We start from the raw sequence: 18,608 nt of genomic DNA, 5'->3' as shown, positions 1-18,608 counted from the left end.
AGAAGAGTCAAGGGGAATGGGATTTTTTTGGGATAGATTCAAACAAGTGCTTGATACAGTTTTGAAAGTTATATGTTTGAGTGGATTATGTCATGGATCAGTGACAGAGAACAGCAAGCCACCATTAATGGTGTAAAATCCAAATGGGGGAGTGTTACTGGAGTTCTCCAGGGTTTGGTATTCCATTTTATCCACATTTCAGGCTCTGACATAAATATTGTCTAATTTTATGGCTCTTCATTATTTCTATACCTAGTATTCTTTTTTACCCATTGAGTCATTGGGTATTCAATGGTCATGTCCAGTAGTATGTTTCCCCAAAGGTCCTCTCCACCTTTCACTGTCATCTCCCAACATATTTCTTTACAGTTAAAGTCACCCATAAATACTAAGTTTCCTCCTTTCAGTACTTCATTTAAAGTATACCTTGTCTTCCAGTATTTTGGAATGGTTACTCTCTTTCCAAGAATGTGTTTTTGGGGGCACATGTATCACTACAAATTTTCTACTTTTCATGTCACTATTTTCAACTTTTATAATAATTCCACATTATTATTTCCTTCTGCAATCTTTGTCACATTTAAGCCTTTCTTAGTAAAAATCATGACTCCTCCACCCTGTCTTTCCTCTCTATTTTCAATCCAATCATTATGTAAACCAGTGGTTCCTAACTGGTGTGCCGTGAGATCAACTGAGGGTGCCGCCAAAATTCAGGGCAAAAATAATTTTCGTATTACCAACTCTCTCCGTCATCCATTTTTGTTCATTAAAGCAGCATCAGTGTAAAGATGAGTATTTTCATATTATCCAGGGACAAAATTTTGTTACACTGATGTTGAATCAACAAAATAGTGACAAACTAGAATTTAGATTTTCTAATAAGGGTGCCAGGGACATCTGAAAGGCTTGGCAAGGGTGCCTCAAGCCAGAAAAGGTTGAGAACCACTGATGAAAACCTTGTCCAACTACTATTTGGTGGTAGTGGATCTTTTAATTTCCTGTCCACAAATCCTATTATATCTGGTTTTTCTTCTGCCAGATAACTGTTTAATTCATTTAATCCTGAAATCATGCCATCTATGTTAGTATACATAACTTTTAATTTTTAATTTTTCCTCCTTGTTTTGTTACCTGTTTCTTTTTCTTTTCTTTTTTTTATATACCATTTCCTCAGCCTCAAGTCCAGCTCTCTCTCTCTCTCTCTCTCTCTCAAAAAAAAAAAAAAAAAAAAAAAAAAAAAAAAAATTGGTCTCTTGTTTTTCTCGTTTCTCTTTTCCATTACTTCATTTTCTAATGTCTTTTCTCTCTTTTTCCTCATCACTCATTTCCCTTTTTATCCATATATATTTGTAATTTTCACTTTTTGCCAACTTTTGGAACAAAGAGGAAGGATGGGAGGGGATAAAAAGGATGGGTAGCGAATGGTGGGATGAAGAGGCAAAGGTGGTACTAGAAGAGAAGAAGTGAGCATATGTGGATTGGCTGCAAGGTAGGACTTGGGAACCATGAGAGGTACAAGAACAAGGGAGAAGCAAAATGTAAGGAAAGAGAGGAAAAGAGAAGAGCATATGAGGCATCTTGAAAAGTAAGGATAAATGCTACACTCCTCAACACAAAATATGGTTCTTTGAGTGTTTGATGTTAAGAGGCAAAATGCCTTACACATGATGCCAGCATTTCACACTTTCTATTCTAGACACAGCATATCCACAGTAAGGCTGCTTCATTTAACTGGTGACAACCCCTCTCTGTCCCCTCATGCAGAAAAAGAGATTATGGAAAGAAATTCCTTCAGGCTGCATCAAAATATCATTCACACATACTCTACTCTCTTTCATGCATCACAGCATTATCCATATACAACCATTCTCCACTCATCCCTATCTCCTGTCTTCTCCCTTCATTCCTCAACAGACATTCCCCTCTTTCCCAATGGCCCCCTTATCCCATCCATCCATCTCATCCTTGGTCACCCCCTTATGCTCACTCCCTCCACCTCTGCCTTCCACAATTCTTATACTAATCTTTCTTCATTTATTCTTTCCATGTGTCCAAACCATCCCAATACTCTTTCATCAACCCTATCTCCCAACTCCTTTTCCACATCTGCTGTCCTTCTCACCTCCTCATTTGTCACTCTATCCAACCAAGTAACCCCTATCATACTTCTCAGGCATTTCATCTCAGACACATTTAAACTATTCCTCTCTTGTGTTCCATGTTTTACCACATACAATGCTGTTGGCACAATCACTCCTTCATAAATCTCCCCTTAGCATCCATTCCCAAATGTCTATTTCTCATTACACTTTCTAATCCCCCAAGGCATTTACTTTTTCTCTCAATCTACATTCTACCTCCACCTCCCTTATTATTCACTTCCAATTTGCTGCCATCCTCTCCTTTTGTACATCTCATCACCTTATTTTTCACCCACATTTATCTTTAACTTCCTCTTTTCGCACACCTTCCCAAACTGTCACTAATTTCCTTAATTCCTCCTCTGATCCTGCTACAAGCACAGTGTTGTCAGCAAACAACAACTGACGTAACTTAAATTTTTCTTAATTTTCATTAACCATCTCCAATTCCTGGCCCATTACCTATCACACCACCCCATCCTTGTACAAATTGAACAGCTAAGGTGACATAACATGTCGCTGGCAAAGTCCATCTTTACTCTCTCCACTCACTCTCTCCATTTCTAATCCTAACACAGGCTCTACTACTATCATAAAAACTCTTGACTACTCTCAACAGCTTTCCTCCTATCCCATATATCTGCAATACCTCCCAGTGCCTTCCTGTCTACCCTGTAATAAACATTTTCCAAATCCTTACCTTTTCCTAGAGCTTTCTCACATATCTGCCTTACCACAAAAATCTGATCCATACCTCACCTGTCCTAAACCCACACTATTCCTCACCAATCACTCCCTCTGTTCCTCTCCTAATCCTCCATAATTATGGGGAATGCCTTGTATGACTCTTATCAGAATGACAATATGTTTAGAATAGGTCAGTATACAAGAAATGGCTCGTTTTCAATGAAAATAGTTGAATTCACAAACTATAGCAAATGAAGCTTTCAGGAAGTCTTGGAAGTTAGCAGGGAATTTTTTTTTTTAATATTTGGATTAGGAAAGATGTGACTGAAGATAAACACAAAAAGATTTGGAAACTTGTACTGGAAGCTAAGGACAAAAATTAAATGAAGATAGAAAAAAAGAGAATTTTATTTTCTGGAGAATTCTCAATCAGAGCATGATGAAATGGTTTTGAAAAAGACTGAAGGGAAATATAGCACAAAAAACTCTACAAGACAAGCAAAAGTAGCTTATATTAATATAAATATTTTACTATCAGTTAGGTTGGAGATACACAATTACTTGATGGTAAATGAACTTTATCATTTGGGCTTAGTAGAAACCAAACTTGCAAAAATGTTGAACTACATTTGATGATTAATAGATACTCCACCTGGAGAAGTGACTAAATAGGGAAATTGGGTGGTGAAGTGATGGTTGGTGTGAGAAATGACATGGTAGAAAAAGTAAATCAAAGTGAAGGCAAGGGTGAAACAATTAGAATTTAGGGGTGAATAGAAGAGACCTTATGGTAGCATATGCCCCCCCCCCAAGACAATAGCTTAAAATAAAACTGAATATCATGAAATGTTGGAAGAAGAATGAATATATAAATTAATAAATAGAAATAGCAATGGGGTTATCATGTTTAGTGGCTACATAATTTCCATTTACAATCTACCAAATCTTGTTCCAATGATACCATCAATATTTCATGCATATTCACATAATTTCCTATCACTTTCAATAGATTTAACCTTGAATATGCCCTACCATTTGCACGTTGGTATTGCACAGCTGCCCTCTGACATTCCATCTGTGAGCACCTTGCCAATTCTTTTGCTTCATAGTATGGTCGGGACTTTTCCACGCAGGCTCCCAGCTTCTTGGCAAGTCCTTTTAACCTTGCTGTAGACTCAGTCAAAGTTGTGCGGAATGAGTTATTTGCCTCCTGGAAATATATGAAATAGTGAAATTGTATGAAAAGTGTCAAAAGATGAAAATCAGTAAAAATTTCTATATATAACAACAACTGGCACATTCTAATTTTTGTAGATACACAAAATATTTTATATATACAGTAAACCCTTGATATAGCATTTCTTGATATACCAGTTGTCGGATAAAATGGACAAAAAATCTGACTGGACAAACCCTCGTTATAACTTATTTTCATCTGTTATAGCGAGGGATTCTCCTTTATAATAGATCTTCAGATATAACGACAGACCCGTCCCCGTACCATCTGTTATATCGAGGGTTTACTTTAATTTCTAATACCGGACAAACTTCAGGATATAACGGATCTGTCCAGTATTTCCATCAGATATAATAGATCCTTGGTTATAACGGATCTTCAGATATAACGACAGACCATTGTCCCCATTTCGTCCATTATATCGAGGGTTTACTGTATATGTGTATATATATATATATATATATATATATATATATATACACACACACACATACATACATACATATACCAAGGCTTTTCCCCCTTACAAGGGAGGTAGCCAAAAAGGAAAAGGCATAAAATCATTCCCACCCATTCCATCCCTGAATACACTCCACACCCCTCCACCCTCCCTCTTATCTTAGCACCTCCCGGATGACGGGTCATCCCTGCACCTTGTCCACTGCCCTGGGTCAGAAGCAGTGTCGCAAGACACAGCACATCCACAGCAAGGCTGCTTCATTAAATCGGCGACCCCCTCTCCGTCCCCCCATGCATAAAAGGAGAAGACGGGGAGAAATCCCTTTGGGCTGCGTCAAAATTTGCTCACACATACTACCTCACCCCCCATCCCCCGCCCATTCCACCTCATGCATCACATCATCCATATACAACCATTCTCCATTCACCCCTGTCTTCTGTCCTCTCCCGTCCTTCCTCAACAGACATTCCCCTCTTCCCCAAAGCCCCCTTCACCCCATCCATCCACCTCATCCTAGGACGTCCCCTCATGTTCACTCCCTTCACATCTGCCTTCCATACCTCTTTTACTAGTCTTTCTTCACTCATTCTTTCCATGTGTCCAAACCATCCTAATACTCTTTCATCAACCCTATCTCCCAACCCCCTTTCCAACCCTGTTCTCCTCCTCACCTCCTCATTTCTCACTCTATCCAGCCTGGTAACCCCCATCATATTTCTCAGACACCTCATCTCAAACACATTCAAACTCCTTCTCTCTTCCTCTCTTATGTTCCATGTTTCTGCCCCATACACTTTTTATTTATTCATTTATTTATCATTGTTTTTTTCACATCCGACCTAGATATAGACCAACAGGTCTCCTGTCGGCATGCTCCGCCTTTGTAATCCTTTGTAATAAAAAAAAAATATTATATATATATATATGTATGTATTCATGTATGTATGTATGTATGTATGTATATATATATAATATATATTTATATATATGTATGTATGTATGTATTTATGTATGTATATATATATATATATATATATATATATATATATATATATATATAATGCAGGTGAAAAAAAAAAGTCACGGGTCTAGTTCCGAGTTTCTGATTTTATCCCTGACCGGTTTCACTCTATGCTTCCTCTGAAGAAGTATAGAGCAAAACCGGTCAGGAATAAACTCAGAAACTCAGAACTAGACCCATGACTTCTTTTTCCACCTTCATCAACTTGTCACAATGTACCAGCATATATATATATATATACACACACACACACACATATATATATATATATATATTATATATACACACACACACACACACACTTCAACGAATGGACGGCTTAGAAGACGTTCTGAAGAAAAGTGAAGTCTGTGGATCCCAACGCAAAGAGAAGTGCCTAGTGTTTTTGCAGGGTGGGGGGGAAATTGCTCGTGGAGTAGTGGGAACGTAGGGAAAGAGGAAAAGGGGAGGGATTACTGAGGGAAATGGAAGGAAATGAGGAGGGAGTAGACTTTGACCAGCCAGACAAGCGGAAGGTAAACAAAAGACTTAGCGAGGATCAAATGTCTAATAAAAATGTAAAGATTAGAAGTATAGAGAGGAGCAATACAGAAGAAAGTGACGAGAATATGTTCCAGGGATTTAAAGAGGGTGGGGGGGACACAACCCCCCCCCCCCCGACTGATAAGACTAGAGGAGAGAGTTGATAAGGTGATCGAGGACTTGGAGCGTAAGTTAGGTAACGTAGACTCCATTTTTCAAAGAATTGAAAGGTTGGAACAACTAGAGAAGGCTAACAGAAACTTAACTGAAGAAATAGAGGACCTAAAAAGACAGTTAGGAAATGTAAAGGAGGAGAATGAGAAATTGAAGAAGAATAGTAATGAAAACAGAGAGAAACTAGCTACAGAAGCTAAAAATTGGAGAATAACTCAAGAAGGGAATAAGGTTTCATTCACTGACATAGTCAAACAGCAATTGAAAGAACATAATGAAGACTCAGTTATTAAAGTGATGAGACAGAAGGAGAATATAGTAAGAGAATTAGCTGACAAAAAGAAATGTATAATTATATTAGGAATGGAAGAGAAACATAACCCAGATAGAACTGCAAGAATCAAGGAGGAAAATGAAAGAGTAAGCAGTTTATTAAAATTAGTCCAGGAAGATGAACCAGAAATTATAAAGGAAATTGAGGAAAAATTCAGACTCGGAAAATATAGTACAGATAAGACCAGACCAATTAAGATTAAATTCAGGTCACAAACAACAGCAGAGAAAATTCTATCCAAGACAGGGAAACTAGCAACAAATGATCAATATAAAAAGGTATGGATAAAAAGAGAAATGAATAAGGAGGAAAGAGAGGCAGAAAAGCAGAAAAGAATTGAAGCTAAGGCAAAAAACGAGGAAAGAACGGAGTCAGAGAAAGAGAGATTCTATTGGAGAGTAGTGAACATGAAAATAAAGCAGTTCGACATACTAAAGAAAAACATAAGGGAAACAGAGAATACAATGGAAGTGGCAGAAAACTAAGAGTGTCTTACACAAATATAGATGGATTGATAACAGGATTGAATGAACTGAATGATTATTTGAAAGAAAAAGAACCGGACATAATGGGAATTGTAGAAACAAAATTAAAAGGCCCACTACCACCCAACAGTGTAGGACATGATACATACAATTATTGGATTAGAAACAGAGAGAAAAAACAAGGGGGTGGAGTTATGTTCCTGACTAAGAAGGATATAAACGTGAAAGGTGTCATATATGGAAAGAATACAGTAGAGATGATTATGATAGAAGTGGAAGACCGAGATAAGAAGAGCAGAAAATTTGTGATCAATTATGTGCCTCCGAAAACAGCCTCATGGGAGGAGAGTGAACATAAAAGTATGTTAGAGGACACAAAGATAGCATTAACTAAAATAATGGAAGACGGAGGAAGAATAGTTATGATGGGCGACTTTAATTGCAAAGAAATCTGCTGGGAAGAAATGACAGTAAAGAGTGGTGATGACTCATGGGGAAATGCTCTACTTGAGATGATTACTGACCATTCAATGACACAATGGATACAAGAGAACACTAGGTATAGAAATGAAGAAGAACCATCGAGGCTAGACTTAATAATTACATCTGAACCTAGAATAGTGGACAAGATTGAATATAAAACACCAATAGGTAAAAGTGACCACATATTGATTGAACTGGAACTTAATGAAGAAAAATATATGAAAAGAAATGAACAATATAGAAAAGGAAGAATGATGCATGAAAAAACAAACTTTGATAAAATAAGAGAATTCTTCCAACAAGAAAACTGGGAAGAAATATACAAAGAAGAAACAACAGAGGAAGAGAAATGGAATATTTTGACAAAAATTTACAAAAAAGGAGTGGAAAAGTATGTCCCAAGACAAAAACAAGAAAAAGAATATGTAAAATGCTGGTACAACAAAAGTTGTAGGGAGTTAAAGGACAAAAGAGACAAAGCCTGGAACAGATGGAAAAAAGACAGAAGACCTGAAAAATGGAAAATATATACTGGTTATAGAAATGAATATGTACAAAAGTGCAGAGAGGAAAAAAGAAAATATGAAAAAGATGTTATAGAAAAGTGTAAAGATCAACCAAAACTATTCTACAGATTTGTAAACAATAAACTGAAAAACAAACAAGACTTAGAGAAATTAAGACAAGGAGGAGTTGAATACACTGAGGAAATGGAAATGGCAGAAATTATGAACAAACATTTTAAATCAGTGTTTACAAGGGAAAATATACAACCTGAAGAGATTGAGTGGAAGGAAAAAGTCCCCCCTATGGAAGAAATAGAAGTAACAAAGAATGAAATATTGACACACTTGGGTAATTTTGATGTCAGAAAATCGCATGGGCCAGATGAAATAGCAAACTGGATTCTGAAAGAATGCAGGAATGAACTGGCAGACAAAATACATAGCATAATAAGCAGTTCCTTAAAAGAAGGAAAAGTTCCAGAAGATTGGAAAAAAGCAAATATAGTACCTATATATAAAGGAGGAAATAAAGAAGAACCTACCAACTATAGACCAGTCTCTCTAACAAGTACAATAGCAAAAATATGTGAAAGAATTATCAAAAGTAGATGGGTAAAATACTTGGAAAAAAACAACGTACTAAATCCAAGGCAATTTGGATTCAGACAAGGACAATCATGCGTCACCAATTTAATATGTTTCTATTCAAGGCTAATAGATATAATACAAGAAAGAGATGGATGGGCTGATTGTGCATTTCTAGACCTAAAAAAAGCTTTTGACAAAGTACCACATAAGAAGTTGCTTAAGAAATTAGAATATGAAGGAGGAATACAAGGTAAATTGCTAAATTGGATGGAAGACTTTTTGCAAGAAAGAAAAATGAGAGTAGTGATAAGAGATCAGCACTCAAAATGGAATGAAGTAATAAGCGGTGTCCCGCAGGGAACAGTTCTGGCCCCAATAATGTTTGCTATATATATTAATGATATGGATGAAGGAATTGAAAGCTATATGAGCTTCTTTGCAGATGATGCAAAATTACTGAAAAGAGTGAAAACTGAAGAAGATTGTGAATCACTACAGAGAGATCTAAATAAAGTACAAGAATGGAGTAGGAAGTGGGAGATGGAGTTCAATACAAAAAAGTGTAGTATAATGGAATTTGGAAAAAGCAAAAACAGAATAACAGGATCATATAATTTGGGAAAAGAAGGAATAAAAAAAGTAGAAAATGAGAAGGACCTGGGAGTCATTGTTATGAATAATATGTCACCTGAGAAACATATAAATAAGATTTTTGGAGAAACTTATAATTTAATAAGAACAATCAAAGTGGCATTTACATACCTGGATGAAGAAATGGTGAGGAAAATCCTAATCACCCTGATAAGACCAAGATTGGAATATGCAGCAACGATATGGTCACCAAGTACAAAAAAATGTATAAAAAAACTTGAAAGAATACAAAGAGCAATTACAAAACTGGCACCAACACTCTCAAAACTATCATATGAAGAGAGACTACAAAAACTTAAACTACAGACACTAGAGCAAAGAAGAGAGAGAGGAGATTTGATAGCTATTTACAGAATCATGAAAGGCATAGAAATTACTGATAGAGAGAATCTGATAAAATGGGATGACAGAAATACAAGAGGACACGGAAAGAAAATAAAAAAAGACAGCTATAGAAGAGATTTTAAAAAGAACAGCTTTCCTCACAGAGCAATAGACAGTTGGAACAAGTTAGATGAGAAAGTGGTGTGTGCAAAAACAATACATGAATTTAAAAATAGTTTAGATAAAATGAGATATGAAGACGGGACCCCACGAGCATAGCTCCCCTTCCCGTAAAATACAACTAGGTAAATACAACTAGGTAAATACACAAAAAAAAATGTATAAAAAAACTTGAAAGAATACAAAGAGCAATTACAAAATTGGCACCAACACTCTCAAAACTATCATATGAAGAGAGACTAGCAAAACTTGAGCTACAGACACTAGAGCAAAGAAGAGAGGAGATTTGATAGCTATTTACAGAATCATGAAAGGCATTGAAATTACTGACAGAGAGGATCTAATAAAATGGGATGATAGAAATACAAGAGGATATGGAAAGAAAATCAAGACCGCTATAGAAGAGATCTGAAAAAGAACAGCTTTCCTCACAGAGTAATAGACAGTTGGAACAAGTTAGATGAGAAAGTAGTGTGTGCAAAAACAATACATGAATTCAAAAATAGTTTAGATAAAACGAGAGACAAAGACAGGACACCGCGAGCATAGCTTCCCTTCCCATAAAATACAACTAGGTAAATACATATATATATGTATATATATATATATATTATATATATACACATATATATATACATACATATATATATACAACCACTCCTCGTTTAACAACAACAATTGGGACCCGCGCGCCGTCGTTAACCGAATTGGTCGTTGAGCGAAAGTGTATACATATACGTACATGTACTGTATGTACAATGTCCAGCAATACATGTATCTTTATTTTTGTGTATTTCCCTCTTTTATACAGTACATTAAAGCTTTATTTACTGTTTATTTACGGTGGTTATGTTCCCGAAATTACCGTATGACCAAATCCGCGTATGCTGACATTTCAAATTGAATACCGGGGTATTTTTTTAGTTTCGACCATTGGCGCAATATAGCAATAGAAAATTAATTATTAATTTTGTAAATTAAAATTTACCAACGTAATATGCAATTTTGTGGGTGGAAATGAAAGTAAAAAATACTATGCTACAAGAAAATATGCTAATGAACGAAGTTGGTAGCATAGGATTGGGACGCCATCTTGTTGTCTGCCAATGTCTTTCACGACGACGAGCCGGATGACATTTAATTTGCAAGTAATGATTTATCAAACACAGGTTAGTTTAGTTTAGTTTAGGTTAGGCGAATTTATCATCCTTTCATTTCCTCGACATCGGCATCTATCATAACAAACATGGTGTACCATTCGTCCGACATGACTTTGTTACTTAAGAAATTTGTTTTAGCACATTTTTTTTCCGCTCACAAAATTGCATATTACGTTGATACATTATAATTTACAAAATTAATAATTAATTTTCTATTGCTATATTGCGCCCTTGGTCGAAACTAAAAATTTACCACTACCGGTATATATTGTACCCCAGGTAGTTTTTGCAGCTTGCAGGATGGTAATGTAGACCTAAGCTTCAAAACACTTTACCTCACAGCTAATATCCACCGTACAAGTTCATTTATAACATCATACAAATTTGCCTCAGCCAACTTAATTATCGTACACGACGTCGTAACTTCGGGAGATTTACGTTAAACGAATATTGGTCTGTCATAAAGCCTGTCGTTACTCTGAGTTGTCGTTAACCGAGTAGGTCGTTAAACGAGGAGTGGGTGTATATATATATATATATACAGTCGAACCTCGAAAGCCTGGACTAATTGGGGGGAAGGGTGGTCCGGTCATGCCAAACATCCGGTCATCGAAAATATCGCCCTAACACCCGTAGATTTTCATAGCGGTATACATATAGGTAATGTATGATATGGCATAGAAACATAAGAATAATAGTCTAACACTGTAATAATAATACTGTAATAATAATGCTATAATACTAATAATTCTGTAATAATAACTGTAATACAGGCATGTAAATGTACTGTATATACAGTGTACTGTACTGTATTTTTTATTATGTACACTGTAAATATCGGAAGGCATGCACGTGGGACAGTGGTGGCGGCCACGGTTGCCACGTTTTCTACACTGCCGTGTAGAATGGGAGTGTTGCCATACCGGGGCATACATTTTTCTCGGGCGTGTGCAGACTTTCATAGCAAGATTACTTGTCAAATTGACAAAATGTTGGTTCTAGTTTTTTTATTCTTGAATTTTTTTCTACACGGTAAAAACGTATCTTTTGGGGTATGATATTTTATAAGTAACACAATTACCAATAAAAGTCATATTTTGATGTACCATTTATCATTTGATAACTAGTTCTATGATATTTAAACAAAAGTTTAAGTTTTTGAATGTTTTTAACAGCCCGCTGATATGTACAAAAAATTTCCTCATGTCCTTGTGCAGTTGCCACATGCCGCTATTTTACTACGTTTTGGTACAAAATTCTACGAAACAGCAGCCCTGGTGGCGGCTTGACTGGGCCGGGTTTAAGTACATGTGTACGGCCGTCGCTGCCACCTACTGGACAAATAGGGAACTTTGCTTGAAAAGTCCACCCTTTGTTCATTTTGACCGGTCATACGAGGGTCCAGGCATTCGGGGTCCGGGCTTTCGAGGTTCGACTGTATATATATATATATATATATATATATATATATATATATATATATATATATATGTATATATGTTTATTTATGAATAAAAATTAATAAAAAAATAAGCTGAATTAATATTAACAGAATGGTACTGCTCTATTAAAAAGTAAAAAATGCAAGAACTATATACAGATACATGAAATTCAACAGTACTTACATCCAACTTTGTCTCCAGTTTGTTGATTTCATCTGTTGCAGTGTTGAGCTTTTCTAATTCAACCTGAAAAAAGAAATCAAGTTAGATTTAAAACGACATCTTGAACTTGTTCAACATAAGCTGTTGTCATTCCCAATGCTGGCCATATTATCATGCACCCTATATGGTGACATATCCTTGGTTATATAAATTAATCGATCCATTGCCCAAAATCTGTTGCAGGAGACCCATAACTCCCTGGTAACCACAAGCAGCCATCAGATTGCCCCTCGAGTCATTCAAGGAAGAAATATTATACTGTCTGGGTGTGGCCAAGGTGGAGCAGCAATCAATCTATTGCCCCAGGTCTCTTGCAAGAGACCCATAACTGCTATGGTCACCAGTGGCCCCATGTGTCACTCAGGGAAGAAATACTGTGTTGTTGTCTAGGTATTATTAGTGTGAGACATTGTAGAATGAGGCACTCTATGTCTTCTGTATGGGCAATGTAAGATAAAATGCTGTGTCTTTTGTGTGATGATTGCATCTGGAGCAATTTCTGTGCCCACAGCCATTCTGTGTTAATTTTGTTTTAGTGCCTGATGGTGACCTGAACATAGTCATGATAGTGTGGTTTTTGCCTCTATTGGGAGGGACTTTTCTGTAGGGCTGATGTCTGGAGGGGTCTGACAGAGTAGGGAGTACAGTTGTAGGTCTTGCAAGTGCTTATTTTGTTGTCTGAGTGTGAATGTGGTTTCATATGGATATGCTGTGTACTGCACATGGAAGATTGCTGTAAATGTTTCAATAGTATGCTGGTGGTGTGTTTTTTCTGTTGTGTTTGAGTGATATGATGAGATGGCTCATTTTCAAGTGATGTTAATATCCCATTCCCACAAACTGGGAAGTCAGAAACCGTTGGTTGGGCAAGCACTGTCAGTTTTTAGACCGATGTTTGGGTTGCCTCTCTGCCTGGCCAGGGCTGTCATGGACCAACATAGGAAATCCACAGTGGGTCCTGGGAATTGAACTAATGACCACCTGCTTGTGAGCTTGACACAGTATCCACTGGGCTACTACATGGCTCTATGTGATGTTCCATGGTGAATTTTTTTTTCATTCTGTGTAGATAATCCCAATATGTGCAAAGCACTTTCATTGCTTTCTGATCCCTCTCCAAAACAGTGGACATCAGAGGTTCTGTAGATCCATGTCACATATCTATGCTAGCACTTAATCAGTATGATTGAGCTGATTACACTGATTTCAGATTTCATTCACAACCAGTCATTCCAACTTACTAAAATTACATATACACTAACCATACATATAACCATACCAAGCCAGATGAAACCACCATGATGAGGTACTGATGCTGAGTTGAACCATGTCTGAACTACTACTACTACTACTACTACTACTACTACTACTGGGGTTTCAATTTTTCCTTCATTGTTGGGAACCAAGCTATGGGAGTGTAGTGTAGTGCACTGATTTAGAGTTTCTTATTGCTGACTTAAGTCCTTGCTTGCTTCTGATCTTAGTATGTTTAATTTGTTATTGATTTTCAATGTCAGATCTCTGATATGTGGGCTGAAGATTATCATGACCTGCCTGTGTATATAAAGGATGGACCAATGCTCAAAGATTCAGAGAGCCTTGGAGCAGCATATGCGGCGAGCCTGGCTCGTGGCTCCTCCTTTCCCCCCCCCCTCCTCTGCTCCCTCACAGATTGCCTAGGGACACAACTTGAAACACAGTCGTCACCTCCCTCGCTGTCTTGTCCTCCATCCCCCCTACACTGGCTCCCAACATTCATTGTTAAATAAAACCAACTCTCTCTCCATCAGAGTTTGCCTTTAACCAGCCTAACTGGCTGCCCAATGTGAAAAAGACCTGGGAATGATCATCACAAGAGATACGTCTCCTGACAAACATATAAACAAGATTGTCGGCAAAACCTACAACATACTAAGAGCAATAAAAGTGGCTTTTACCTACTTGGATGCAGAAATGGTAAAAAAATACTAGTCACAATGATATGGTCTAAATTGGAGTACGCAGCAACAATGTGGTCATCCAATACAAAAAACGATAGAAAGAAAATTGAGATAATTTAGAGAGCAGCTACGATGATGGCCCAAGAACTATCAAAACTCCCATATGAAGAAAGACTGTTAAAATTGGAGTTGCCAACTCTGGAACAGAGGAGAGAAAGAGGTGACTTGTTGACCATCTATAGAATTATGAAGGGCATGGAAGTCCTTGACAGAGAAGACTTACTAAATTGGATAAAAGAAACACAAGAGGACATGGAAAGGTTAAAAAGGACAATTATAGAAGGGACATGAAAAAGAACAGCTTTCCCCATAGAGTTGTGGTTGTATGGAACACACTGGATGAAAAAACAGTATGTGCAAAAACAATACAAGAATTTAGAGGAGTGTCGTATCACTTTATAGAGTAGGTGAAATTAAATTTTCAAATGTATTTAATGAATTTAGGTATAATTACCCCATACATTAGTATATATTTCCTCAGGGTATTGTGTTCCTCCAATGTATATATATAAGGCATAGTAAAGATTTAATTGATTTATGAAATTTTTGGCTCGAAGGCCAAGCGCCGAGCCAGTGGGCCATTCAGTGCATATTTATCTCATATAGATAAAAATTCAAGTAAAACAGTAAAAACAATAAACATTCACAAAAACATGTGAAGATTTAATGAAGATATAGTTAGCTCTACTGAAGCTCTAATTACTTAATGAAAAATCCTTCCACATCATTCAGCTTGGTATGAAATGAAAGCTTAGAGTCTGGGGAACAAATATTGAATACATTTTATCAAACTAATACTTCTGATTTTTTTTTTTTTTTTAATTTGTTTCTCTGAATAATTAAAAAATGTTGCAAAATTCAGGTTTCATATATATATATATATATGTCTAAATAAAAATATTCTAAAAAACGCTGTAGAAGTCAGGGACAGGTGGTATTATGATGACACTTTGTCCTAAAAATATTCTTGAAAAACTGCTTGGGTAAGTTGGGGTCAGGTGGTATTCTTCTTCTTCGTGTTCCTCTTCTTCTTCTTCTTCTTCTTCTTCTTCTTCTTCGTGTTCTTCGTTCTGGGGATCCTGTGTTGGGGTTCCGCCCCGAGGCCGAAGGAGAAAACGAGGGATTAGAGTGCGGAAAGCTGCGGCCATAGGCCGCTGTTTGCGCAGCCAAGCCCCCGGCTTGTATATATGTGTATATATATATATATATATATATATATATACATATATATTATATATATATATCTTTTATTTTTTTTACTGTAGAAAATAAAGAACAATTGAAGATCTTACAACAGAAAGAACAAAAACAAACTTTACAGGATGGGGGATTTAAATTTTCATGACCATTTGCTTGATGGTTGCAATGTATAGCAAATCGCCAATTTCCTCTTCTTTGCTGATGAGGTGTGAGGAGAGGGTGAGTGGTATGGCATGGGTGGAGGTGTAAGGTGGGCATGGCTTGTAGATGCTTGTGGAGTGCTGGGTGCAGCTGTGTTGCCTTACTTCTCTTTATTTCTTTTTCCTTCTTGTTTCTATTTCAAGCACTCATATGCCCTTTCTATATTCTGCCACTTCACTCTCTTGTTTCTTGTTAATTTTTCCATGATCACAGCAACAATACAGGGTGAGAAATCAAAATTGTTGCGTATGGTGAGAGCACCAGGAGCGAAGTCACCTTACTTTGACCTTTTCAAGAGTACTGATTAAAAAATTGAAACAAAATACTGTTGTATTACTTTGTATGAGTGTTGCCACCATCATGGAGATTCTTTTGAAATGTTTACCTAAAATTCGCTAATGTACCTGAATTTTTCGACTGATCGCTGGCAACACTCCTTGAGCAAACTGGATATGGAGAGATACAAAGGTGAGACACCACAAGCTTAGTTCCCCATTTCCCATAAGATACAACTAAGCAGGTATATAAAAAAATGTAAAGATCAACCAAAACTATTTTATAGACAGTTTGGACACATGGAAAGAATGAGTGAAGAAAGACTAGTAAAAGAGGTATGGAAGGCAGATGTGAAGGGAGTGAACATGAAGAGATGTCCTAGGATGAGGTGGATGGATGGGGTAAAGGGGGCTTTGGGGAAGAGGGGAATGTCTGTTGAGGAAGGACAGGAGAAGACAGAAGACAGGGGTGAATGGAGAATGGTTGTATATGGATGATGTTGTGATGCATGAGGTGGAATGGGCAGGGGGATGGGGGGTGAGGTAGTATGTGTGAGCAAATTTTGACGCAGCCCAAAGGGATTTCTCCCCGTCTTCTCCTTTATGCATGGGGGGGACGGAGAGGGGGGGGGTCGCCGATTTAATTGAAGCGGCCTTGCTGTGGATGTGCTGTGTCTTGCGACACTGCTTCTGACCCAGGGCAGTGGACAAGGTGCAGGGATGACCCGTCATCCAGGAGGTGCTAAGATGAGAGAGAGGGTGGAGGGGTGTGGTGTGTATTCAGGGATGGAATGGGTGGAAATGATTTTATGCCTTTTCCTTTTTGGCTACCTCCCTTGTAAGGGGAAAAAAGCCTTGGTATATGTATATGTATGTATGTAAACAACAAACTAAAAAACAAACAAGAATTAGTGAAACTACGACAAGGAGGAATAGAATACACAGAGGAAATAGAAATGGCAGAAATTATGAATAAGCATTTTAAATCAGTGTTTACAAGGGAGAACATACAACTTAGAGATGCCGAGTGGAAGGGAAAGTCCATCCTATGAAAGAGATAGAAGTAACAAGGAATGAAATAATGAATCACTTAAGAGTAATCTCGATGTTTAAAAATTGCATGGTCCAGATGAAATGGCAAACTAGATTTTGAGAGAATGCAGAAATGAACTAACAGACAAAATACATAGTCTAACAAGTAGTTCATTGAAAGAAGGAAAAGTTCCAGAAGATTGGAAAAGAGCAAATATAGTACCAATATATAAAGGGGGAACAAAGAAGACCCTACAAACATATGGTAGCTAAAATGTGAAAGAATGATCAAAATTAGATGGGTAAAGTATTTGAGAAAAAAAAACTAAATCCAAGGCAGTTTGGATTTAGACAAGGAAGATCATGTGTCACAAACTTGATGTGTTTCTATTCAAGACTAATAGATATAATACAGGAAAGATATGGATGGGCTGATTGTGCCTTTCTAGACCTGAAAAAAGCTTTTGATAAGGTGCTAAACGAATTAGAAACTGCCGGAGGAATACAGGGCAAACTACTTAAGTGGATGGAAGACTTCTTGCATGAAAGGAAAATGAGAGTGGTGATAAGAGACAAATATTCCAATTGGGATGAGGTGATTTATGGAGTTCCATAAGGAACAGTTTTGGCCCCAATAATGTTTGCTATATATATTAATGATATAGATGAAGGAATTGAAAGTTATATGAGCTTTTTCGCAGACAATGCATGAATGTTGAAAAAAGTGAACACCGAAGAGGATTGTGAGTAGTTGCAGAGTGATCTCCATAGAGTATGGGAATGTAGGAAGTGGGAGATGGAATTCAACATTAAGAAGTGTAGTATAATGGAATTTGGAAGAAGCAAAAAAAGAAGAGTGGGATCATACACATTGGGAGAGGAAGAAATAAAAAAAAGTGGAAAAAGATAAGGACCTAGGAGTCATTATTATGAATAATATGTCCCCTGAGGAACATATAAACAAATTTTTTTGAGAAACTTGCAATTTAATAAGATCAAAGTGGCATTTACATGAAGAAATGGTGAAGAAAATACAAGTCACTTTGATAAGACCAAAATTGGAGTATGCAGCGACAATGTGGTCACCAAGTACAAAAAAATGTATAACAAAACTTGAAAGAATACCAAAGAGCAATTACGAAATTGGCACCAATGCTCTCGGAACTATCATATGAGGAGAGGCTAGCAAAACTTGAGCTACAGACATTGGCACAAAGAAGAGAGAGAGGAGACTTGATAACTATTTATAGAATCATGAAAGGCATGGAAATTATTGATAGAGA

General features: G+C 37.0%; 1 protein-coding gene across 3 annotated transcripts in view; it reads right to left on the bottom strand.

The window, feature by feature from the left end:
• LOC143022257 (SH3 domain-binding protein 5-like) overlaps positions 1-18,608 on the bottom strand; it is a 138,062-nt gene that overhangs the window by 85,158 nt on the left and 34,296 nt on the right. For all 3 annotated transcript variants that reach the window (XM_076180404.1, XM_076180408.1, XM_076180398.1), the window contains exons 2-3: positions 12,579-12,641; positions 3,861-4,038 (exon numbers count right to left, since the gene is read on the bottom strand). In XM_076180404.1, the coding sequence (XP_076036519.1) occupies positions 3,861-4,038; positions 12,579-12,641 (241 nt within the window). The remainder of the gene's footprint in view (positions 1-3,860; positions 4,039-12,578; positions 12,642-18,608) is intronic.

This window comes from Oratosquilla oratoria, chromosome 3, assembly GCF_046742065.1.
Source record: "Oratosquilla oratoria isolate Oo_2021 chromosome 3, ASM4674206v1, whole genome shotgun sequence".
Classification (NCBI taxonomy): Eukaryota; Metazoa; Arthropoda; class Malacostraca; order Stomatopoda; family Squillidae; genus Oratosquilla; species Oratosquilla oratoria.
Note: the sequence above shows the minus strand (reverse complement) of the source record. Positions and strands in the feature narration are given on the sequence as shown.